Here is a 26,143-nt window from a genome sequence, read left to right on the forward strand (position 1 = left end):
AAATTGCGATACATTTTTATTAATTTATAATAATTAGTAATAAAATAATAATTACACTCTAATTTATTTTTTGACAAATGTAAATAAATTACATGCCATAAACATATACAAATATAATATACCATGTGACATGTGTCCTCATCTTACACAACGGAGATTCAACTTCTAGTTTTAGCCACACGCAGAGAACACAATGTCAATACACTATAACTCCATAGACATTTCACTTTGGCTTATATTAAACCCAAAGAAATATTACAGTAATATAAACAATATTAAAATCACTTATTAATTAAAACATACTACTGTAAAAAAAAATATTTTATTCTTTTCCTAATTCACAAATCAAGGTTGAAATCTTGGGGTCTGTCCACATTTCTCAATATATATATATATATATATATATATATATTACTAATGTGAATGGTGATCAAGAGTAGACCTGTCCATGGGCCGGGTTCGGGCTAGGCTTGAATCAAAATTACTAAAATTCAACCTTGCCCAAGCCCGACCGGGCCCGAAAATTCAGGCCTTAATCCTTGTCCAAGCCCGCCCAAAATTAATGACCTCTACCCAAGGCCCGTCCATGCCCGCCCAAATAGTTTTTATTAAATAATATATAAATTATAAAAAAATTTAAGAATATTATTAATATGTGGATATGACCAAATATTATTCTACAAAATACTTAAAAAGTTAAAATACCAAATATAAATCTTTATTTAATTAAAACAACTAAAATTCAAATCATTATAATTAATATCAATCAAATATATATATATATATTGTATAAATATATACCAACCTAATTAATAAATATATTTTATAATACGGGCCGGGCCGTGCCAGGTCGGGCTTTTAACAACAAAACCCAAACCCGGCCCATTTTTTAAACGTGCTTTTTTTTTGTCCAAGGCCCGGACATTGGGCCTTATATATTTGTCCAAACCCGTCCAAATTTTGGGCGGGCCTTCGGACTGGACGGGTGGCCCGGCCCTTGGATAAGTCTAATCAAGAGGAGCTCCCACAATATCAATAGCATAAATAAATTCAGACAACCTTAAATAAATAAATAAATAAATGAAAACACACACATCTATACGTACACACACCAAACTAATATAAAAAGAAACTCTACCTCCATCAACCGTACTCTAAACTCTTGTGATCATCAATATCTTCCTCAAGCAGAAACACAAAAAAGAGAGAGAGAAAAAAGAAAAAAGAGAAAAAGAAAGATAACAACATGAAAATACAGTGTGATGTGTGCACGGCAGAGTCGGCCACCATCTTTTGTTGCGCCGACGAGGCCGCTCTTTGCTCAGCTTGTGACCGGCGTGTTCACACCGCCAACAAACTCGCCGGAAAACATCGCCGTCTTTCTTTATCTTCATCCCTGCAATCTCCACCACTTTGTGATGTTTGCCAAGTAATTATATTATTTTCTTTTTTCCTTCATCTTTCTCATTTACATGATCTTTTTCATTATGTTAATAATTATATGTATATTTGTTTGGTTTTTTTTAAGGAGAAAAGAGGTTTTATTTTCTGCCAAGAAGATCGAGCAATACTTTGTAAAGATTGTGATGAACAAATCCATTGTGCAAATGAGTTAACAAAGAAACACAACCGGTTTCTTTTATCTAGTGCTCTTCGGCTTTCTTCGACTTCCATGCCGGAGCTTACAACCACTTCCTCCGCCTCCACCGAGACATCAAATATCACCACCAAAGCAAATAATAATGACAACAACAATGATAACAACAACAACAACAATAACAGTAGTAGTATTTCTGAGTATTTGATCAAGACACTTCCTGGTTGGCGTGTGGAAGATTTGCTTGAGGAAACAATGGATGATTATTTTCTGGTTAGTACCAAAATAAAATCAGTTTCACTTGCTCTCTTAAATCTTCTTCCATATGAAGAAAAACTAATGATATATATATATATATATATATATATATATATATATATGTATGTATTAATTATATTATTGATGATAGATGGAGGAAACTGTTGAGGAAGAGTTACCAATATGGCAAGCTTTACAAGTACCACAAGCACCTCAGTCTGAATTCTCCACTCATGTCTTTAATCTTCAACAGATGAAGACAGTGAGTTTTGATAACTTTCAGTTTATGGCAAAGTCCGGGAGGCCGGAGAAACGGAGTAGTGATGATGTGTTTAGAGTGCCTCAAATTCCTACTTTGAATGTTGAGAAACACAAGAGATCAAGAACTTTGAATGCCAATAGTTCAATGCCGCCTTCCTCTACTTCTTCTTGTTGTTCTTCCTTTTGGTATTAATAATTAAAATTTTCATATTTTTTTGTTTTTTGTTTTTTGTTTTTTTTTATGTGGAATACTATGTTAGCAGTTTAATGGAGTAATGGATGGATTTACATAGAGAAAGTGTCTGAACTTTGATTTTTGTTTTGGGTTTAATTATTTTTTAATTTCTTATCTCTTTAATTCATTACCTCTTTAATTATTTTCATTGCAAATTATCAAAGTATAAAGCCACCATATAGGAGTTATGATTTGATCATGTTATAAGTCAAGATCATTGCAAATATATTAATAATGTGACCTACCACTTGGAGTTTTTAATCAAGAAAAATACAAACATAGGCCTTCTTTTTTTATTGGAAGGCAGGTCAAGTCAGGAGTGGCTGGCTTTGCGTAAAGATACCATGTGAAGATAATTATATATGCTTTCAATTTTATGTTTATTTTGTTTGGATTGGATTTGGAATAATTTATGGTGAAGGTTGTTTAAGCATCAAGTCAAAATGGAGTTTTCAAGTGATATTAATGGAATATGTGTGTGTTTCTCTTAACAAATGAACATGAATGTTCATTAATTTAATTGTAAATGTGAAACATTAGTAGTTGCACGAGAAATCAAAAAATTATCTTCACTTGATTGAAGTGAAATGAAATGAATTGAAGGTGACAATTAAGTTCAGACGAGAAGCATCGATGTTAGCAACACAATAATCATAAAAAAACAATTTTCTGTGGATTTGACAGAAACAATTGATTACTTTTTTTGATTTTTTTTTTTAAAAAATAGGCTACAAATCCCTGTTGCATTTAAGGATTTGTCCAAGAATTACTAGGCATAGAATTACATATGTTATGATGATTTATTAAACTCATAAAAATTTATTGAATCAATCAAATTTCATATAAAATAATAAAAATATACTATATGGACAGCTAAAAGATTTATAAAAATTATATCGAGTCAATAATACTTCTGTTATATAATTTTAAAAAAAAGCAATATTACTTCTCATACTCATATAAATAATATATAAATAATATTGCTACAGTATCACTGACACTGAGTGTTTGCACCTGTTCACTTACCAATCTACCACGTTACACGGTGGTTGCCTCGTTTTGTTTTTTTTTTTGGGTTAAAAAATTACATTTTGTATTTTATGAATTTTTTATTTATCTTTTTTCTAACTTATAATCATCATCGGTGTTTAGAGCTTTTTGGTATTACTCTACTTATATATTACTTTTTTAAACAAATTAATTCATGGTTTATTTTTTAATTAAAAAAAACATGAAATGAAATGTGGGAAAATGACTTGCATGTTCTTGATCATTCCCAATGAGTCATGGGCCCGAAAACTTTCACAATAAAATTTTAATTTAAAAACTTATTATTATACTAAAGATTTGATAATTTTCTGGTGGTTTATTTAGTTTGATTGTAAAGATATAAACATAAAGTCACCGCACATAAAAATAATAATAATTATTTTTAGTTTCTGTTATAAAAAAATTTAATTACAAGAGATATCTTGATAATTTTAGGCCTCATTAGATTAGTTTACTCACAAAAAAAATTGTTTTTTTTAAAATTTTGATAAAAGGGTTTTTACTCACATTTATGCAAAATAAGTTAATTTTTTATATTTAGATAGCTTAATTAAGAAGTGATTTTATAGCTGAGATGTTATTTAAGCATTAAAGTACTCTTTTTGTTGAGGAATTCAGTAGTATACTATGTAATAACAAAGTAAATATTATTTTTATTATTTATTAGATGACTATAACTATTGAGAAGTTAAAAAAACTAGGTTTGAAGTAGATTTAAAGCTGCCAATGTTAGGACTGTTCAAGAGCAACATTTTAAGTTGTTTTCGAGTGTTTTTAAAAGTACTTCTACTTTAAATAAAAAAAAAAAAACCTTATCCAATTATCCAAACAAATATGTTTGGCCTATGAATGCTTAACTCATTCGATAAGCATTAATGAGAAAAAAAATTTAGCCAATCGAAGTAAGGGATAATATTAATAAAAAAAAACTCAAAATCATTGGGTTGATTAAAAAATTGAAAATTGCTAGTAGTCCATTGGTCGCAAATTTTCATTGTTGTTTCTACTTTTATATTCAAAACATAAAATTTCTTTATCATATTTTTTCTGATCGACGTGAAATTTAATGTTGACTAAAATTAAATATATGGCCTATTTATTTGACCATATTTTTTCCTATGGTGGTACATCATATTTATTAGCTTTCTATCAAAAAATAATTTTTACGAGATAAGCCAACTCTAGGCTAAGTTAACTATTAAGACACTTCATTCCTATATGGGGTCACATGTATAAATCCCACAGAAATATGTGACTAATGACCCCATTGCGTTCATAGTGGGATCATTCTTGCATAAAGTACCAAAAAAGATTTTTTGTGTAGGTTCACCCTTATAATCTATTCCCCTTATCACGGAATGAGAGTGCGTGACTAGATGATCGATTCTTAGTTATAAGCATATCCCTGACTATTGTATTTGTTACATTTATTGTTTTATGATTTGTCTTGCAATTTTTAAAAACTTAATATCACTTATTTAAAAAAAAAAATTTAATAAGAATGATTTCTTTTAAAATAATAGAGATATTATAGATTTGCATAAATTGTGTTGACATTGCCCGCTTCAATGAAATGAAGATAAACTAGGAACTTGGAAGTTTGGAGCGGGTGGTTTGGGCCTTTTGGGCCTAATGAATAACTCGTTCTTTATTTATCTATTTTTTATAATAAAAGAAAAAAATTCTCTTTAATTTTTATATATTGTTTTGAGCAAATAAAAGTTATTGATCACTACTTTGTTTTTCATAAGATGTTTTTTATGAGTATATTATATTGATATTTGATACTAAAATTTAGTGCTTATAATGTTTTTAAGAGCACATGGGCATCTAGTAAACACTAGTATCAATAATAAAATGGTTCTCTCATTTAATAAAACCAGCATGACGCTAGAAAAGAAAAAAAGAAAAAAAGGTAGTTATTGCATAAATAATTTTTGTTTAAAAGAAAACTTGTAAAACTTGTGCATGATATCTTGACCACGACCACAACAACAAGAAGTAACAACAACAATAATAATAAGCAATATATGCATGCAAAATGGATGGTAGAAGAAAACTGGCATGTTTTAGATATTAGAAAGTATAATATTCGAATTGGTCCCTCTTCTTAAAAATGCTCTTAACTAGTCCATCTACTTTTAAAAATGAGCTAATTTAGTCCAAAGCCAAAAGTCTGTCAAACTAGCCGTCTAAATTCGGTGACGTGAAGTTTTCCAAATTAAAATATGAATTAAAAAAACATTAAAATGGACTGGAGTGGTGCTTCTAAACAGATTTCAAAATAATCAACCCGGATTCGATTAAGACTAACCATCCTCTCTCCCGCGACTTCTTTCCCATTGTGCTCCTCCGCAGGCTAGCAATCCTCTTCCCCCTCCTCCTCCCTTCCTCCCTCGCATTCCTCCTCCGCAGGCCGGCAACCCCCTTCTTCCCCTCCTCTCCCCCTCCCACTCCCATTCCTCCTCTGCAGGCCGACGACCCTTCTCTCCCACTCCCCTCCCTCCTCCACTCCCATACCACCCCACTCTCTCTACCTTTACTCCTCCTCTTCAGTCCAGCATTGTTTAGCCGGTGACTTCATACGCCAACCTCCAACAATGATCTAGAGAGCTTCCTCGCTATTGGCAAAAGTTCAAGAGAAATGAACAATCAATTGAAAAATGTTAATCTGTACAAAATGCATCTAATTTTTAGAGAATGCAAATGAGAACATTTTAACGTGCTTAAAGTCCTTAACCTGTACATACAAGTAAAATCATGTAAATAAACACATTGAAAATTGAAATCTCTGCAAACATCTGTTGTAAAATAACACAATCAAAATTCTGGAAACATTTGAAAATCTGTGCAAAAGAACTCTGTTGAAATCCTGCAGAGAATTGAGCTTTCATTCATTAATTTTGATAGAACTTAAATTCATTCATACAAGATGCTCTTTGTTACATTTATTCTCCACATGACATTCAGTAAAAAAAAAAAAGTAACTAAATGCCATGACTTACAAAAGAGTATTACTGAAATGTAAGCATTTGTGACACAACATACAAAAGAGTACACAAAAACAAGTAAATGTTAGATAGTTTAAGATGATGGATTGGCTGTGTTTCCAGTATCTATCACACTATTTTGATGGAATGTCTGGGAATTCCATTGTTGCAGATGCCTGTTGATCTCCTTCTTGATTGTGACTTGCCATTTCAGCAATCCTCTTATTTCTTCTCTCCTGGTAATTAAACCACCAAAAGAACATAGGTTAGTAACATGCCATAATTCATAAAAGTGTTATTTAGTGATTGAAATATTATAAAATATTACAAGTAACTCTTGTGTAGTGACAAATGCAGTAGCTGGCACCCTTTCCCTCCAAACAATATGCTCACTTGTATGAGCACCCTAGAAAAACATAGTTTGAATGTTATTCATTTGCATTTCCGGCTTAGTAACATATATATTGCATAATAGTAAAACCAAAATGACAATTGTAACATAAAATAGAACCATAATGATAATAGTGTATATATATATATATATATATATGATGTCTCACTCTCAAAGTTGTTAATTTCCCATAATTGGTAGAAGCTTGTGCTTAAGTTCTCTTCCCACTTGAACTGGAAAATTGGGGAGATGCTGACTCAACTTGGGGGTTTTCATCGTACAAAAAGATAATTTTTAACACACAATGGGAAGAAATGAAGATAGGATCCTCTCAAAGAAATTTGACTTACAATTTTTGTTCTTTTATGGACAACGCAGCTTGTTATGCCCTTGGGTATGGCAATTCCACATTTCATAGCCTTCTCTAGAGATCTTAGATTGGCTTTTGCTCTTAGATTCAAGTGGTTCCTTTCTCTTTTTTTTTTTATAGGTCTTCCTGGCATTCTCTTCACCATTTGTGGTAGCAATGGGCCTCCTGTGCTTCTTGGCTAAAGTGCTTTGCCCCTTACTGGATTAACAGAGGATTCATATGCCTTTAGGTGCACTTCCTTTGTGAACCAGTGAGACACAAACTAAAATGGATTTGTCCCTTGAAATAAAATTGCAACCAGAGCATGCTGCCAAGGAATGCCACTATTGTCCCATTTTCCACATAAATAATTGTGATTTTCTAAGACCACCACATGAGCATCCCTGGCATCACCAAATTATCAAGGTACACCTCATGCTGTGCACCTCCATTCCATTCAACCTGCCATTTTGTGCTTTTGATCATTTCTTTTTCAATTTTTGCAACTATGTTAGGCCAATAGACTGCTTTCAGCTTGCCCTCTTTTCACAACCACCCTACCATAACATATTGTCTAATATCTTCCAGCATTCTAATGATGGACTTATGCCTACCTTCTAATATAACCCCATTAAAGGTCTCACACATATTATTATTAATAACTTCACATTTGACTACATTAGTAAAGAAAACTTAGCACCAACTTGAAATGGGCCAGTTCTCTAGCAGATCCTCTATAGCAATAACTCCCCCTTTTAATTTTCTCATGTTGTCCATGTGCATAAGCATCTTAGCTTGATTAGTGGACCTTGCAGCATTCCAGAATTGCAACTGAATTTCCTTCACTAGGTGTTTTTTCCCCACCTTGCATATACATACCTTGCACACATTCTGTGTTCTATGAATAGTAATAGATTATTCACAACCTGGATAAGACAATCACATCACAACAGAGTTAAAATAAGCATTCAAATGGCCAAAAAAATAATAATAATTGGAATTTATGTGGATAGTATCTTCTGCATGCCACTAATCAGTGACCATCCAAGCCCTTCACCGATACCAAAATCAGATTGTAATTCCTGAATAAACCACTCCCAGCTATCTCTTGTTTCAGTCTGTATAATTGCCTAAGCTATAGGGAGCATTTGGTTGTTCCCATCCCTCCCCACAGCAACCAATAACGGTCCTTTCATGAAACCTTTAAGAAATTAATCATCAAGTCCATAATTTTCCTACAACCAACAATGAATCCATCTCTAATGGCTGATAAACAAATGTACATTCTTTGGAATACCGGGAACTCATACCTATCTTTCTTTTCAGAGATAACATTCACAGTGCTCTCAGGGTTCTGCTCCTTCAATTCCAAGACATAGTTATTCAGCACTATGAAGACCTTCTTGAATTGCTTCTCTAATTTTTTAAGTACCAAGGCCTTTGCATGTTTGTAGACCTTAGTTGTTATGAAGACACCCTCAAGTGCCTAGGCCTGATGAAAGGCATGCCACTTTTTATGACATCTAAAAATCTTTTTGCTACTACACTTCCTGTGACCCTTTTATTCTTGGATGTCCCAACCAGGAAAGAGTGCTCTGAGTCATAATTTTTCACAACAAAGGTCTTCTTACCACTGCACCAAGAGCATAATATAATCCACTTGCAACCTTTGGCATAACACTTTGCTCAAACCCTTTTGAATCATTTTTTATATATTGAAACTCAAACCCTTTTCTTTTTGAGAATGCAACAAGTTCAGTTTTAAACAATTTCAAAGTCTCAAATCTAAGATCTATGTAGAAATCTTTTAATGGTTTGTTGGGGTAATAGTAAATTTCTCTTGATGGGTGCCTTTTAGCATCATCTGCATCAGAGTCCTAACTTGTGCCTTCATAGCTCCTTGGATCTGATGAGTCCAAGTAATCTGAGTCATAGCCAGTAACTTTGTCACTATCACCAACATTTGGTTTCACAATAACTAAATCATGGCACTCTTTATTTTGATTGTGTTGTCCTTCATCTCCAACTTCATCTCCAGCCCGCACTTCACCTTCACCACTACTTTCTTCAATTGTCTTCTTCTTCACTTCTACATATCTCTTGACCTTTTCCCTAGCTTCTTGTATTTCATCATCATCATCATCATCTGAATTTTCATTTTCAAATGGGAACATTGCTAGCCCTTCTTCATCATCTATACTACATTCACTTCCACTACTAATAGCAACATCATTTAGGACATCCCTTTTAGTATTATCATCATACATAGTTAATAGGACTCCTGGCAATTCCTTACCATGATAGGATTATGAACATTCAATATAAACATCTGATGTGTATTGTACACTGATTTTCTCATTTAAGACTACAATATCCTGATCAGTGCAGATACTTTTTAAGACTCCTTGCATGTCTGTGTATGACAAAGTTATATTCTTCTTAATGTCGTAGCCTAATTTTTTAACATCTCCTAGCAAATCCCAGTAACAAAGCTTCTCAAGATCAACTGAGAATTGAGCCACCTTCCCATTGACATATTTTGCTTCTCCTTTTTCCAATGTCCCTCCATGGTGGTAGGTAACGGTGTACAACCCCTCAAAGTTCATGCTATTGCAAGCAAGATCAATTGACAATTAACACAAACATATACATTATATACATACAAGTTTGGCCAACTCATGAAGCACAAGCAAAAAACTGAGCAGTGCTACGATAGAAAAAAAAAAATATTAAAAACTGAGCTGTGAATGAACTTGTTTAATTTTCCTTTGTCCTGCACTTATGTTCTCTACAAGGGTTGATGCTATATATGCCCAATCAATTGGAAATTAAATTCATTGGAATGCCCTGTCATGCTATCAGAGTTTAGCTTAATATTACATCAATTAATTCAAGTCAAGTTACTAGAGGTAAAAAAAATATGTGACACAACTAGGAATTGCTGGGTGTAAAACACTGTGTAGTGATACTAGAGGCAAGATACTTGAGGTTAGAAAAACCATATTTTTGCTTTAACACTACTTCATTCAGACCACCGACAAAGATCAAATCCAAAATTTCTCAGTAAAATCACTTGTACTATACCTCTAAGCTTACAAGTAATCAGATCTATTAGATTTACTAGAGATTAATAGCATTCAAGCACTCCATTTATCCCAGATCACAGAAAAAACAAGGTATCATCACCATTACAGTTCATCAACATCAACAATTCAATATGCCAGTAACTAAATTATTTGCATTGCTCTTCATTTTTAGAGAAGGATTGGGACCCGAATTGCTCTCACGGTATAAATTTGAACTGCTCTTAAGGTCCTATATCATTCCAAGCATGAAGATCAATGCATGTAGTACATTGTTAGAAAAAAATTTCTTGATAGATAAAACCGAGACCTCCTCTCGGTCTCTTCATCCTCATTTTATTTTTTTTCATACTTAGTGCTGTTACATCACACATATTCAGTACAATAATTAAGTGCACTAAATGCACTACTAGACAAACAGCATTCAAACATACATAATATCTGCTTTTACAAACTTCAAAAAAACACAAACATGCTTGCCCACTCTCATACCGCCATACTAGCAATACTAACATACCACTTCTTAATAGGACAACCATGCTACTGCAGATACATCTTTGACATGGGCTTCAATCACGCCAACATCTCCCCTTGATTGAAGGTCGCATACACCTAGTTTGCTTCTCAACTCTTTAAACTTGTATATAGATAAAGCCTTTGTAAATATGTCAGCTACCTGCTGATCTGTTGTACAATACTACAAGGTAATTGAGCCATCTGTGATCAATTCTCTAATAAAATGAAATCTTATATCTATATGCTTTTGTAGCCCATGATGTATTGGGTTTTTAGCAATAGATATGGTGGATTTATTGTCACAGAAGATTGGTGTAGCTTCATCTTGAATTTTGCCCATATCATCCAAGAGTCTTCTCATCCACACGACTTGACAAGTCTGTTGAACATGCAACAATGTATTCGACCTCTGTTGTTGATAGGGCTATAACATTTTGTTTTTGTTGAACTCCATGATACTTGCTCCATTCCCAAACATAAACACATTGCCGGTGGTGCTCCTCCGGTCATCCATTGAACCCGACCCCAATCATCGTCGGTGAAACCTCGCAGCTTTTTGATTCATTTGATGCTTCATACCATAAGCCATAATTGAAGGTCCCTCGCAATATACCTTAGTATTCTCTTGGCGAGCTCCAAGGTGATGCTTTGTAGGTTTATTCATAAACCTTGAAGTTAATCCAACCGCAAACATTATATCCGGGACGTGTATGGCTTAGATAAAGTAATCCTCCAATCGGACTTCGATACCTTTGACCATCGCATTACACGAACTATCATTGACTTGCAATTTTTTTCATTTGCATTCACTGGTGTAGAAGCTTCTCTGCATCCATTCATGTTAAACCTTTTGAGCAAATCATTTGCAGACTTCTGCTGAGAAACGAATATACCGATTCTGTTTGTACAACTTCCGGACCCAAGAAATATTGCGACTTTTCCTAAGTCCGACATTTCAAAAAAACTTTCTTCATATCACTCCTGAATTCATCAACTAGAGTTTGTGAAGACCCCGTATAAATTATATCATCAACATAAAAGGCAAACCAAGAGCACTTCATCTTCACTTTGCTTCTTCACATACAAAGTATGCTCATTTGGACTTCTCTCAAAGCCATTCTGCAGGAAATATGAATCTATACGACTATACCATACTCTTGGTGCTTGCTTTTAAGCCATACAAGGCTTTGTGCAGCTTGTATACTTTGTCTTCGTTGCCAGTTACACTGAATCCTTCTGGTTGGTCTACATATACATCTTCCTTTAATTCTCCATTTAGGAATGCAGATTTGATATCAAGTTGATAGACTTTCCATCTTACGTAAGTCTGCTAAAAGCAATGAAAGCCCTTCTGTCTCCATTCGAGCAAGCTGGTGAATAAGTTTCATTGTAGTCCACACCATATAGTTGAGAATAACCTTTGGCCACTAGAGCGAGCTTTGTGTCTCCGAATACTACCATCCGCATTTTACTTTGGTCTTATAAATCCACTTCAAACCCACTCGTAGTCTTGCCTTCTAGTAGTGTGACAAGCTTCCATGTGTTGTTCTTCTCAATAGCTGCTAATTCATCTTTCATTGCTTCTCGCCATACCTCCTCTTTTGCAACTTCCTCATAGGTTATAGGATCTGAGATATTTAGAGCAAATGAACATGTCTCATAAATATTTTTTAAAGATCGACCTTTCTTGGAGTAACTTCGAGTTGATGAAGAATCATATGATGTTGAACTAGCTTGATGAGTACTCCTTGGTGTAGCTTGAATTGAGATATCCTTGCTTGGTGTTGATGGTGTGGAATTTATTGGAGAACATGATTCATTTGATGATGTTGAAGCTCTGATATCTGCAATTAAGTCATCCACCTCTTCAAGTGGTACTTGTATGCTTGATTTATCACTCCCTGTCCAATCCCATTTTGCATCTTCATCAAAGATGACATTTCTGTTTATAATTGTTTTGTTTGACATTGGGTTATAGAGTCTATATGCTTTAGACTCATTACAATACCCAATTAATATACATCTCTCAGATTTTGCATCAAATTTTTGAGGTCTATGCGACTGTACCAATGTATAGCAAATGGAACCAAACACCCTTAAATGTTTGACTGATGGTTTAACACCCTTCCATGCTTGAAATGGAGTGATATTCCTCAAGGCTTTAGTTGGAGAAATATTCAACAAGTAGACAGCAGATGAATCGCTTCGCCCAAAAAGCTGTTGGGTAGCTCTTTACTCTTTAGTATGCTTCTTGCCATCTCAATGACACTACATTTCTTCCTCTCTGCCACTCCATTCTGCTGGGGTGTGTAAAGGTGCACTCAATTCTCTTCTAATTCCATGAATTTCACAATAATCACTGAATTCTTTGGACATAAACTCCCTCCTCTATCTGAGCGAAGAGTCTTCAAAGTTAAAAGCTGCATCGATTCTCCATTAGAACTTTGAACTTCTTAAAACATTCTAGTGTTTGAGACTTGAACTTCATGAAAAACACCCAACTCATACGACTGAAATCATCTGTGATAAGTAGAAAATACTTACTTCCACCAAGAGATTCTGTTTGCATGGGTCCAACTAAATCTGCATGTATTAGCTCAAGACACTGACTAGCTCTCCATGCACATTCTGATGGAAATGACATCATTGTCTGCTTCCCATATGCACAACTCTGATACCAGTGTTAGAAAAAAAATTTCTTGATAGATAAAACCGAGACCTCCTCTCGGTCTCTTCATCCTCATTTTATTTTTTTTCATACTTAGTGCTGTTACATCACACATATTCAGTACAATAATTAAGTGCACTAAATGCACTACTAGACAAACAGCATTCAAACATACATAATATCTGCTTTTACAAACTTCAAAAAAACACAAACATGCTGCCCACTCTCATACTGCCATACTAGCAATACTAACATACCACTTCTTAATAGGACAACCATGCTACTGCAGATACATCTTTGACATGGGCTTCAATCACTGCCAACATACATTACTCTAAATACTTGGAGATGTATAAGCACCCAAACTGCTCTCAAGTCTGAGCTGGTCTCAAGCTCTTATACATTTCTAAGCATGTAGACTAATGAACCACCAGCAAACAAGTTCAGCAAAATAACACTTTTATTTGAAGAGGCAATACATTAATTAGTAATGCTGGAAAGATTTACTTCTCATCCATTGAGATGCAAGCCTCTTGTCGCCTAACCGATTGAACAAAGGATCCCTCCGGGGGTGGTGATGTCTGCTAGGGTTTCTAATTATGGGCTTGGAGTATGGGAGGTCAAAGGGAAAGGTGATCTCGGCCAGGGTTTATAATTGGGGAAAAAGAGATGACCAGGGCTTGGAAGTATGGGAGTAGGAGAGGAAGGGAGGTTGCCGGCATGTGGAGGATGGTAGAAGAAAACTTGCATGTTTTAGATATATTAGAATGTATGTAAATTTTTATTATCAAATTATTATTTTATATAGATGTATGAATGCTCAAAATAAAATAAATACAATTTCGTGTGAACCTCATGCTCTCTTTTAACACTAAACTGACTCATATTTTTAATTTTTATTGAAATAAATTACTTTCATAGTCACCATATGACATGGACAATCATTTGAAGATTTTAAAAATATGGACAAATTACAAAATCGAGTTATCACTATTTTGAACTGGGAGAGATTAATTTGAACTTGACTTTTAACTTGAAAGAAAATAAAATACCAATTTTTTTATTGCAAAATTTATAAAAAATTATTTTAAAAATATGATATACTATGATATTCACCAATGATCTTTTGGTCTATTGGCACCTAATCTCTTGTGTAGAGTGTTTGTGTTCTATTTAAGAGGTGGATTTAAATCTCAGTACATACAAGGTGAAGACATAAATGTGTTAATGTAGTAACTCGACGTTTATACATGCACACATCCATGACAGTATATATATATATATATATATATATATATATATATATATATATATATAAAAATATAGTAACATAGAAAATTATGACAAGGCAAGACCAAACCTTATATCTATTTTCAATGGATTTTCATTAAAAGGTTTGCCATTTTAATGTCCAATGTCTCTCCTTAGTCTATTATTACGTAGGAGCGCCTTCGTTCTTCACTCATGTTAAGGGACTACCCCTTTTTTTTATATATATATATATATATATTAATGGTCATATTTAAGCTTTATATTAATTAAAATTAGAATTATCTAAAATTAAAAAAATTATGATAAGACATTATTAGTCTTACTAGAATTATTTATTTCTATTAATGCACACATATCTTTTAAAAAAGAAGAGCAAAATTGGGAAAAAAAATAATTGATACTTATAAAATTCTTAAAAGTGAAAAATAATTAAACAAAATTTCTAAATATAATAATTAATATGAAATAGAGAAAAAAAGACGAGTATGACCACCGTTAAAAACAAAAACAATCATCTTCATGCACATATGAGGGATAAAATTAATTGTGAAATTGCATGCTTGCATCTGCTTCCTCACCAAATTAGCACTTGTTCATTTCTTGTAAAAAACATTGATATTATGAAAGGAGTCATTGTCTTAATTAGTATGATAAACTTTGTATTAAAATTACCAAAAACTTTGCAAGATTCACTCTTGTACTTTGTTTCCCCAGTTTTTTTTTTCATTAATAAATTCGTGGTTTATCCACTTTATTCACTTTGCAAAGACTATATTAATTGAGGTTGGCCGCTCTACCATGAAAGGACCTCACTCCATCTCTTGGTTGTAATGACTGCCACATAGTCCACAACTTCTTCTATCCTAAGCACAATTTTTCTAATTAACACAAAAAAATATCAAAAATTAGAGAAAAAAATACTAGGTAATACTATCATAATTATATGAAGCTATCTAATTGAATGACAAACACGAAACAAAGTTGTTACATGTAACTCTTACATCCTTTCAATTATTTATTATACAAAGAAATTCAATTTAGATTCACTTCTATTTAATGAGACGTAGATAATCCACGTGTCAAGGATGTACATAGTCATGGAATTAGTATTTAAATACATATATACTCTCACTTTAATTACGTGGCTGAGATTTGAACCCGTTTCTTGTTGGTTTTGGTGTAAGGTTTAATGGAGATGGTGAAGGAGATGATGATATGTTTGTTATTAAAGATGAGGGAAAGGACAAAAGCTGTTGTACACTGTTAAAACTCATGGAATACATGCACTACACTTGATGTACTGTTCGTATACCTCAATAATATAAAGGAACCCTAAGAAAATAATTTCATGGGCAAAAGCTTTTTTTGACCATGAAATATTTCTTTGGTCTATTTTTTTTTTTTTATGAATATATATGTTAAACTCATCGGAGCATATATATTGAGTCTTATAGAAGGTAGAAGACCTCTTTCAAGGAGTGAGTGCTTTTTTTAACTAATAAATTAATTTTATATTAAATTATTTATTATTATGTAATAATTTATTGGAAATGAACAAAAAGTCCCTTCAAAATTCAGGTATTAAAAAAAAAACCCCATAACTTTGAGTATTCCCAAAAAGTCTTTCCTTTTTCTGACAGGTTATTTTTCAGACCTTTCTGACATAAAGGTGATTGATGTTGACATAAAGGTAACAGATGTTAACTGGGCTGACTCTCAGTTTTTAAGCGAAAATACCAAATTTCAAGTTGAAACCCATAATTTTAAGCGGAAAAGTCAAATTTTAAACGCAAATGTGCTATATGTTAAGTGAAAACTTATGTAGTTAAGCGAAAACACTAAATTTTAAGCGGAAACTCATAATTTTAAGCGGAAAAATCAAAATTTAAATGCAAATATGTTATATGTTAAGTGAAAACTTATGTGGTTAAACAAAAACACGCAATGTTAAATGGAAACTATATATTTTTAAGCGAAAAATACATGTTGTAAAATAGAATAAACTAACGGAATAAGCTGCATTAATTGAAAAGTACACTGTCAGAATTGAAAAGTAAGCTGTCAAAAAAAGGAGGGACTGTCTGGCAAATTCAAATGTCAGAGGGTCTGTCTGGGATGTTTTGAAACTTTCAGGGACTAAAAAATAATTTTCCCAATAATTTATGTGTTAAAATAAATCTTTTAATATACTTGATGATCATATATTAAACAGTAACAAGTCATTCAGAGAAGATAATTGGTTTGGAGAGAAGGAAAAGTTTTTATTTGAGATGAATTCATTAATATTAATAAAAACCAAATACTTTAAATTAAAAAAATTACTTTACTAAATAATAATAATTTGGTATTAAATTTAATAATTATTTTAAAATTTTATTATTAAATATATTCTTAATAAAACTCTTGTGTAATGCCTATATATCCCATTTTATCATTAACATATTCTACATAAAATGGAGAGCATATTTCAAATTTTAAAATATAAATAATAAAAAAAAGCAACACTAGAGTAAAATGTGGGTTTTCATCCCATTTTAATTACAATATCTTTTCATATTCGTATTAATAAAGGTTATCCTCCAAAAAATTTAAGTATAGCCTTTTATCTCCTATAAATATTGAGTTGAAATACAGGAGATGAAATACAAAGCTCTTTCTTTTATTTAATCTTTTTTTTCTTCAATTATTTAATTTTCCTTTCATGCATATATTTCTGCATAATTTTTGGTATGTATATGCAAACTTTTTCTACTTGTTACAAGATATTATCATTAAAACAATAAGCATAAATCTAATGTTATATGGGAGCGGAGATTGATCACCTTATTTTTATTTATTTAATATATTATTTTTTAAAAAAAACAGTAATATATACATGACAACTAATATGTCAAAAATAAAATTAATATTTTTATAATTTATATATCACTTATTCATTTTTAACAAATGTAATTTTTCATTATAATAATAATAATTGCTTGCATCTGCGTCCTCACCAAATTGGCGCTTGTTCATTTCTTGTAAAAGACATTGATATTATGAAGGGAGTCATTGTCTTAATTAGTATGATAAACTTTGAAATAAAATTACCAAAGACTTTGCAAGCCTATATTAATTGAGGCCGCTCTACCATGAAAGGACCTCACTCTATCTCTCTTGGTTGTAACGACTGGCACATCGTCCCAACTTCTTCCATCTTAAACACAATTTTTCTAATTAACATAAAAAAAAATATCAAATAATAGAGAAAAGAATACTAGGTAATACTATCATAATTAAATGAAGATATCTAATTGAACGAAAAACATGAAACAAAGTTGTTACATGTAATCTTCACATCCTTTCAATTAATTATAAGAAATTCAATCTAGATTCACTTCTTTTTAATGAAATATAGATAATTCACATGTCAAGAATGTGAACAGTTATGAAGTTTGTATTTTAATACATGTATTCTCACTTTACGAGGTTGAGATTTGAACCCATTTCTTCAGTGGGACACAAATACTTTATGTAAAAGACCCGATATCAATAAATCAAAAAAATTATCGCCTCTTCTTCTATTTTCAAAGTCTATAAAAGAACAAAAATATTGATATGTTTTTGTATATCCAACAACAATGGAACTAAACTCTATATTTAATACTGCTACCATTTTCATTTTGTTTATTCTCATTACTAAGTATTTTATTCTCCAACTCCAACTCCGGCGAGATAAGTCACAAAACGGCCCCATGGCCCTTCCGATCATCGGCCACCTTCATCTTATCAAGCAACCTTTACATCAATCCCTATTGAAAATCTCGGCCGCCTTCGGCCAAATCCTTCTCCTCCGCTTCGGTTCTCGCCCTGTCCTCCTTGTCTCCTCCGCGTCTGCGGCGAAAGAATGCTTTACTACCAATGACATTATCTTTGCTAATCGACCTTTGCTTCCGGCCGGCAAACATTTTGGTTATGATCATTCCATGTTAGGGGTAGCCCCCTACGGCCACCACTGGCGCAATCTCCGCCGGTTGACCACCCTTCATGTTGTCTCCTCCTCTCGTCTCTCTGCCCTCTCCTCCTTCTTCTCCAATGAAGTCCACTCACTTCTTCACCGTCTTTTCACTGATGTTTCTCCTACAATCAATCTAAGGTCACATATTTGGGAGCTCATCATGAACATAGTGATGGGCATGATAGCAGGAAAAAGGTACTACATAATGGATAATACAAATGCTACAAACCCTAATCCTAACTCTATTAATGAAGGGATAAGGTTTAGGAGGATGATTGAGGAGGTGTTTAAGCTTGCTATGACAGCATGCATGGAGGACTTCATTCCGGTAATGAAGTGGTTTTGTGGGATGGAGAAGAAGATGAAGAAGGTTGGGAAAGAGATGGATGAGCTTCTTCAAGAGTTGGTAGAGGAGAGAAGGAAATCATGGAGATTGATAAGAAGTTCTTAAGAGAAAGAGAAGATTGCCGTTGATGTCATGCTAGGGTTGCAAGAGTCTCAACCAGAGGAGTACAATGATAAGCTCATCAAAGGCATGATCATGGTAATTAATTTACCTTAATAATTAATGTCTTACTCTTCAACTTCTTATATTTTCATTAAATTTTATTTTATTTTTTCTTAAATTTATTTCAGTGTCTCGTTTCACATCTTAAAATTCCACACAGGCACTCATCCTAGGGGGAACAGAAACATCAGTATCAAGCATTGAATGGGCAATGGCACTTCTCCTCAACCACCCACAAACACTAAAAAGACTCAAGTCTGAGATCAAACAACACATTGGACATGAACGTCTGGTGAAAGACACAGACATCCCTAAACTCAACTACCTCAACAATGTCATCAAAGAAACCTTACGATTGTACCCTCCAGGTCCTCTCCTAGTTGCCCATGAATCCTCAAAACCATGCAACATCTCTGGCCTTCATGTCCCTAAAAACACTATCCTTTTAGTCAATGCTTATGCCATTCAAAGAGACCCTAAACTTTGGGGTACGTTCTGATTCAATGGAGTTCAAGCCAGAAAGGTTTGAAGGATATCATGATGATGATCTTGATGATAAAGGTTTGAAGTACATGCCCTTTGGGTATGGGAGAAGGAGGTGCCCTGGTGAAGGGATGGGAATGAAGGTGGTGGCTTTGGCTTTGGCTTCTTTGGTTCAGTGTTTTGAGTGGGAAAGAGTTGGAGAGGAGATGGTGAGCTTGGATGAAGGTCATGGTCTTACTATGCCTATGGCTTCTCCTTTGCATGCCAAGCTCAAGCCATGCATTGATATGGTCCATGTCCTTTCTCAACTATCAAATTAATTATTAGCTTTAAGCTCCTTAATTAATTTGGTAATACATAAATAAATAAATATCTCTCGCAAATTAATTATAAATAATTGATAATATAGCCACTGTTAAATATTGCTATTTGGTTATTTTGTTGTTATGATAAAAGCTAGTTTTGGGTATGGTATGTTTTTCAGTGTAATTTCATGTCTTTTTAATTTTTACCCAAACATGGTTAATGTATTTCATGTCTTTTTTATTTATGCTTCTTTTAAGATAAATCAAGAAAAATAGGAATATTTTATTTTTAAAAATCAAAATATTTTTTAAAACTTTGAATTAGTAAAACTTCCCTCTACATAAAAAAATTCTTATTTTTTTCAAAATATTTATTCAAAATTATTAAAATTAATTTTATAAATATATGTATATGCATATAAAAAAACATCACGCCAACGACCATTTGGTCTATTGGCATTGGGTCTCTTCCGTATAGTGTTCGTCTCGAATGTCGAGCGTAGCTCCCCGAGTTCGATCCCCATCTCGCGCAAAATGAGGGCACGGTTCGGTGGTGAGCGCGGCTCCCCCACGTATTCGTCCCTGGGTTCCGGCGCTTGTCGCCTTTCTCAAAAAAATAAAAAAAATAAAAAAAATCACATGATAAAAAAAATCCAGTTTTAAAAAACATTTTTCTCTGCTAATTCACTTAAAAAAATAAGTATATTATTTTTAATTCATTTAAATACTTATATAAATAGTGTTGATATTTTTTTACTTCTCAAACTGATAGCCAAAAAATAAAAATTAAAAAATAAAAACTTAAACCTTCATTAAAAAACATAACATATACATTCAATCTAGCCAGGTATTGTATATCATTCATCTTTTATTTACTTATTTACCAAAATGTAAATTAAAGAACGTAGCTTTCACAAGATTTGAAGTTTTGAAAAAACAATAATTAAAAATATTTATGGGTTAAAAAAATTGTTTGTATTGACTTTTTTTCAAAAGCAGAAGCTATAAAAAAAAGTTGAAAAACAGCTTTTTTTTCATAAATTGGTCATATTTTTAGTTTATTTTAACAGATTCTATTTTTACAGAAAAAACTAATCTAAACATAAAATACAAAAAAGTTTTTAACTTATTCTGAAAAAGTACTTTTTTCCGTAAGCAATTTAATAATTAAACTGAGAAAAAGAACTTTGTTAATCCAAACAAGTACCATGATTTTGATGCCTTATTTTTCATTATATTTTATATCAATAAAATTAATCTTTTAATTGCACATAATTAATGTGTTATGGAAAAAAACAATAATGAAAATGTTCTTATGGAAAATTTGTTATATGACACAATGTCCTGAGGGAAAATAATGGTAGAAATTATTAAGAAATATAAGGATAAACTGTGTGTTTTTCAATTTTTTAAAATAACAATTGTTGTACTCAGTCCAAATTTGGACCTAGAATCTTCTCTTATATTTTTGAATGCATTAGGGTAAAATGGTCATTCTGCATTAATAGATTTTTACTGGATTGCACAGTGGGTTATGTGCGAAAATCCTGCCAAAAAAAGGGGGCAATTCGGTCATTTGGATTTTGTTCCCATTCCTGTGTTAGAGGGGCAATAGAGTAATTTAGAAAAGAAGAAAATTTTGTACCAGCCCATTAGTGTAGTTAAACCAGCCTATTCTTGTAGTTTTTGCAGCCCAACACTATTGATTATGTCTGGTATTGTAGCTCTCAATACTGTAGCAAAAATGTCACTGTAGCAACACGACACTGTAGCAGGCCGAGAGTTAATATCCAAATCCTTTTCTTTTCGTTCTCTTTCCTTCTCCTACTTTGCTTCTTCATGCCGGCCGAACCCTCAAAATATAGAAACTATTTCCGGCGACCAATTCCGGTGAACCAACATAAAAAATTTACTCCTCATATCCTCTTGAGTAAGGTAAGAGCTTTTATCGGAGTTTTTAGTATGTATTTCTTCCGTATTTTCATTGTATTCATTGTTTAGAAACCTAGACTAAACCCTTAGATTTTCCATGATTTGTGGGAGTTTTGGGGTTTAAAATGAAGCCCTTGATGTTGTTAATAGTTATTCATGAAAATTGTGGCGAAATTCCATCGTTTGATGCTGTAAAATGAGAGAAAATCATTTGTAAAGTTCGGGTTTTACTGTAGCAATCCCGAAGTTACTGTAGCACAGATAAACTTTGGCCTTTTTTTGTATTTCTTTGATCCAAATTGAAGCTCTTCATTCACTGAACTTATTGGTACTAGGTTTATGTTATGAATTAAAATAGCACCCACAAGAACTTTAATAGGATGTGCTGGTTGCACTTGTAAATTCAAGAACTTGGCAACCCGAGGTTGAATAAAGTTGTCATCGCTGCCTAGGTGGTGAAGCATCCTCCAAGGGGAAGGAAACCGCCAATCAGTGTGCGCGTCTCCACGCGAGGCAACATGTTCTGTGAGTGGGTTATGTTGAGTGCACAATTCTAATTGAGTATCAAAAAATATTTTATTTGTTTTTCTGAAATGATTTCCATGGCTTTATCATGTTTTTAAATCACTAGCTATAGGAGAAAAAAAAGTGTAGATGACCACTAGAGACTATGGTTTATTTGAAATGACTTATGGTTTTTTTTTTTTTGAAAAATCATGAGAAAGCTTACTGATGATGTACTTGTGTTAGTTGAGATTTAACTTGAGGACATACATGCTTGGTGGATGAATGGAAATTGTTGATTATTACAACGAGTTCATTGAGTTTATGTGTTATAACTGAAATTGATTATGTATGTTCAATGGATGATTTAATCTCCCTGGTGATATATAATTTCTAAAGTTTGAGGCATGATATGATACATATAGTACATGGAACCTGATGAAGCCTTAAATGCAAAGATATATAATTACACTAGTACGTTGGGAATTGAATGACTTGTGGAACCTTATACATGATTTTGGGTAGTCAGTGAGATTTATGCTAATATCTTCTTTGCAATATTTGAGAACCATGGATGACATAATTACACTTATGATGTAGGATTCTCAAAAATTAATGAGGTTTGTTTTTGTGAGCATAGTGTAGGGTGCTTAATTGTAGTTTGATCATATTGTGGTATCTATCGGGTGAATGTCAATGATTATGATTATTTCTTTTAAAATGGAATTTCTTTGGAAGTTTGATGATGAATAGCTTGAGTTATATATATGACAACTGTTGGATTGCAAAACTGAATATTTTTGTGAATTTCTAATAATAGTTTGATTTAATACTCTTAAGAGGAGATAGTCAACTTGTGAGCATTTTGACAATGGGATTATTATAGATGAAGTAAATATTGATGTTGAGGTAATGACATTATGATAAGGATCTAAGATATGGTTAAGTATAAGAAAGGGTTAAATAGTAAAGACTTGTGAAAGTAAATACTTGATGATGTGTAAGCAGGATTAAATCAATATATACATATATATATATATATATATATATATATATTGGCATCTACTTTTAGAAATGGTTTGTAAAACCTCTCACTTGTATAAGTATGCTTTTGATATTTATGGTTACGAAGACAAAAGGTTTTCATTTCTAAATGGCATGTTCTTCTGGATTGTGGATATTACAGTGAATTTAAAAAATTTGAGTTGTGTAAGAGAATGGCTGAGCTATTAAAAAAATGGGTTTAATTTTTTTTAATGAGCTACATGTGTGATTTGTAAGAGAATGGTTGAACTATTGTTTGGTACAATTAGTAAGCATGGCAAGCTCACGGCAGAGCTCGCATTATGTAGTCATAAACTTCTCAAGATGAGGGATAAGGTTTAGTACATTATACGCGATGGTTGTGAGGTACCTTCCATCCTCAGAGATGCATGTAGGCCGATCAACCACAACTTCTTCCTCTGCTGATGCATGAAGCAAGAGAATATATGGGCACTGATGCAACGACGTAGAAGAAACCTTCTCCAGCACTTCAACACAGACTCCAGAAGTTCCTTTTCCTTTTTACCAAACCTGGATAGCATACGTACCCAACCTCACAAGAAGATGTTCGCTAGCCTCTCACCCTCTTGCACTCATCAGTGCCTCAGCCTAACCACACCGCAACGGAATGTGGACATCTCCTCACTTCAAAAAGTACTACTATACGAGCCACATCGTAGTTAACTTCCTCTTACTAGCAAATGATCATTGTCCTTACTCCCCAGGACCGGAAACACATGCACTAATATTTGATCGAAGAGAATGACCTCGCAATAGAAACTTTCAACTTTGGCATCGGATGAGCAACAGAACTCCCCATTTTTCCTCCTTGTTCTACTTTATCTGTTCTTATCATAGAAGACATACGATGAGCTAGAAAACAACTCTTAATGTTTTCCATTGTCTCAATACTCTCTGACCAAACTTCAGAGATGATGTTGCTAAATGGACTGTCAAGCATACTAGGCCCACAAACACTCAAGATCATACCCTATGTGCATAGGCAATTTGCCAATTCCTTCAAAATGGAAAAGGGCAGCTCACAAAGCGGACAAGCTCATCCCTTTTTATCTTAGTAGTAAGTACAATCCCTTGTTTCAGAGAAACTCTAAAGTTATACAAGGGTCCCACATGGCCCATGTAACTCTCGAAAAAAGGCAGAGTGTGCTTAATTCACATAACCCCATGTAAATGTTACATTACCCCATGTAATTGAGGGCCGGGGCCGTGTAATCCCATAGCTTTGTAGGGTTTTGATTCAAAAGGTAAACATGGCTTGGCACACACCTTGTGTTTAACCCCATGTACTAGCCTAATACGTAGATTATAATAGGGGAACATAAGAGTTTTGATGACTTTTTAGACAGCTTGTTCCGGCCTTCTTCTAGGGTTTTCGGTAGCGACTCAAGAGATTTTCTAGTAGCTCGCCGAAGGAGATTTTGATCATCAGTCTTGAGGTTTGAAGGTACCCTTATAGACTATAGAGAAGAGATCTTTGGAAGCTTATTGGTGAAGATATCAGCGAGATATATAGCATAAAGAAAACGCGTGGAGCACAAGAGAATTTTCTTGATCATGTTTTTTCATGTAGTTCGTATTTCTTTTTTATTGTATTTTGCATTTTCCTAGCATGAGGAATTAAACCTTCAATGGTATTTTGACATTGATAAACCCTAGGATGTGATTTTGTATTTTACATTGGATATCGGCTATATATTTGAGTTCATTTTAATTATAATTCAATCTCGTGTTTTAATGCCATGACTTCCTTATGGTGATCGGAGAGCTTGAATTCATACTTGATATATATGTAGGGGAATGAGGAATCACCATACATAGATCTACCACAATTAAGGGGAATTGAGCATAGACCTAGAGGTAGAGGGTTGAGTGCCTCAATTCTTCAGACTAGGGTTACCTTACCTCCTGAATATTTCATTAAGTGTTCATATAATTATAGGGACCCAGATTGGAGAGAGATCTCAATTTAGGGCTTCTTAGGGGATTAGTCACTAACCATCTTGAGAAAAGGATTAATGTGATTTAGGAAGTCCGATTTAACCCTACTCAAAGGGTTCATAAAGTGTTAATGCAGTTATATGGTGTCTACTTTGCCTTAACAAAGGGGTGAGCATGATCTAGGAACGTCGTGGTCCAATCTACTTAAATTAAGCCCAGTATCTTAGTCTAACACTTCATTAAACATCCTATGGGATTCCGTGTCAAAATACCTCGATCCCTTCTGTGATTGATTGCTCCTTTACCAATTTGCAGTGTTCTTACAACTTTTAATTAATTTTTGCTTGTATTCATCATTCTTATTTCCTATCGGCTAGATAATAGATGAATAGCTAGTACTAGTACTAGATAATAGATGAATATGCAAGTTGATAGAAAAGGGGTAGTATGGTGCACTAAACTTATAAGATTTCAACCATGTGCTTCTCTGAAAGTGATGGTGGAAACTCACCTCACAAAATACTTGGTGTTGGTTTCTGGTGGATTTTTTCAACTATAGTAGGTTTGAACGACTGGAATTAATACTCCATACTTTGCTGAATAGGAAGTCATTCTTTTGGAAACATATACTAAACTGTTGGCCCTCTTTGCATCAAGGAGTCGACTTAATGAATCCACTCTTTTTTTGGCTTGATAGATGGCTTAAGGAGAAGGAGCCTAAAGACATTTGGCCCAACCTCT

General features: G+C 33.3%; 1 protein-coding gene and 1 pseudogene across 1 annotated transcript; both read left to right on the top strand.

Annotated features, from left to right (window-relative positions):
* The first annotated feature begins 1,130 nt into the window (after positions 1-1,130).
* On the top strand, positions 1,131-2,423 carry LOC120272388 (B-box zinc finger protein 20-like). The gene is made up of 3 exons (XM_039279210.1): positions 1,131-1,429; positions 1,529-1,870; positions 2,007-2,423. The coding sequence occupies exons 1-3, from the start codon at positions 1,247-1,249 to the stop codon at positions 2,307-2,309; spliced, it is 828 nt and encodes a 275-aa protein (XP_039135144.1). The 5' UTR covers positions 1,131-1,246; the 3' UTR covers positions 2,310-2,423.
* A 15,868-nt stretch (positions 2,424-18,291) lies between these two features.
* Positions 18,292-20,078, top strand: LOC120272255 (annotated as a pseudogene).
* Positions 20,079-26,143: the final 6,065 nt, after the last annotated feature.

Source organism: Dioscorea cayenensis, chromosome 11, assembly GCF_009730915.1.
Source record: "Dioscorea cayenensis subsp. rotundata cultivar TDr96_F1 chromosome 11, TDr96_F1_v2_PseudoChromosome.rev07_lg8_w22 25.fasta, whole genome shotgun sequence".
Taxonomy (NCBI): domain Eukaryota; kingdom Viridiplantae; phylum Streptophyta; class Magnoliopsida; order Dioscoreales; family Dioscoreaceae; genus Dioscorea; species Dioscorea cayenensis.

Excerpts from the sequence above, each read along its gene's own strand:
- LOC120272388 (XM_039279210.1), top strand. The coding sequence starts at position 1,247 with ATGAAAATACAGTGTGATGTGTGCACGGCAGAGTCGGCCACCATCTTT. Across the intron at positions 1,430-1,528 it reads CACTTTGTGATGTTTGCCAA|GAGAAAAGAGGTTTTATTTT; the intron begins GTAATTATATTA and ends GTTTTTTTTAAG. Across the intron at positions 1,871-2,006 it reads CAATGGATGATTATTTTCTG|ATGGAGGAAACTGTTGAGGA; the intron begins GTTAGTACCAAA and ends TATTGATGATAG.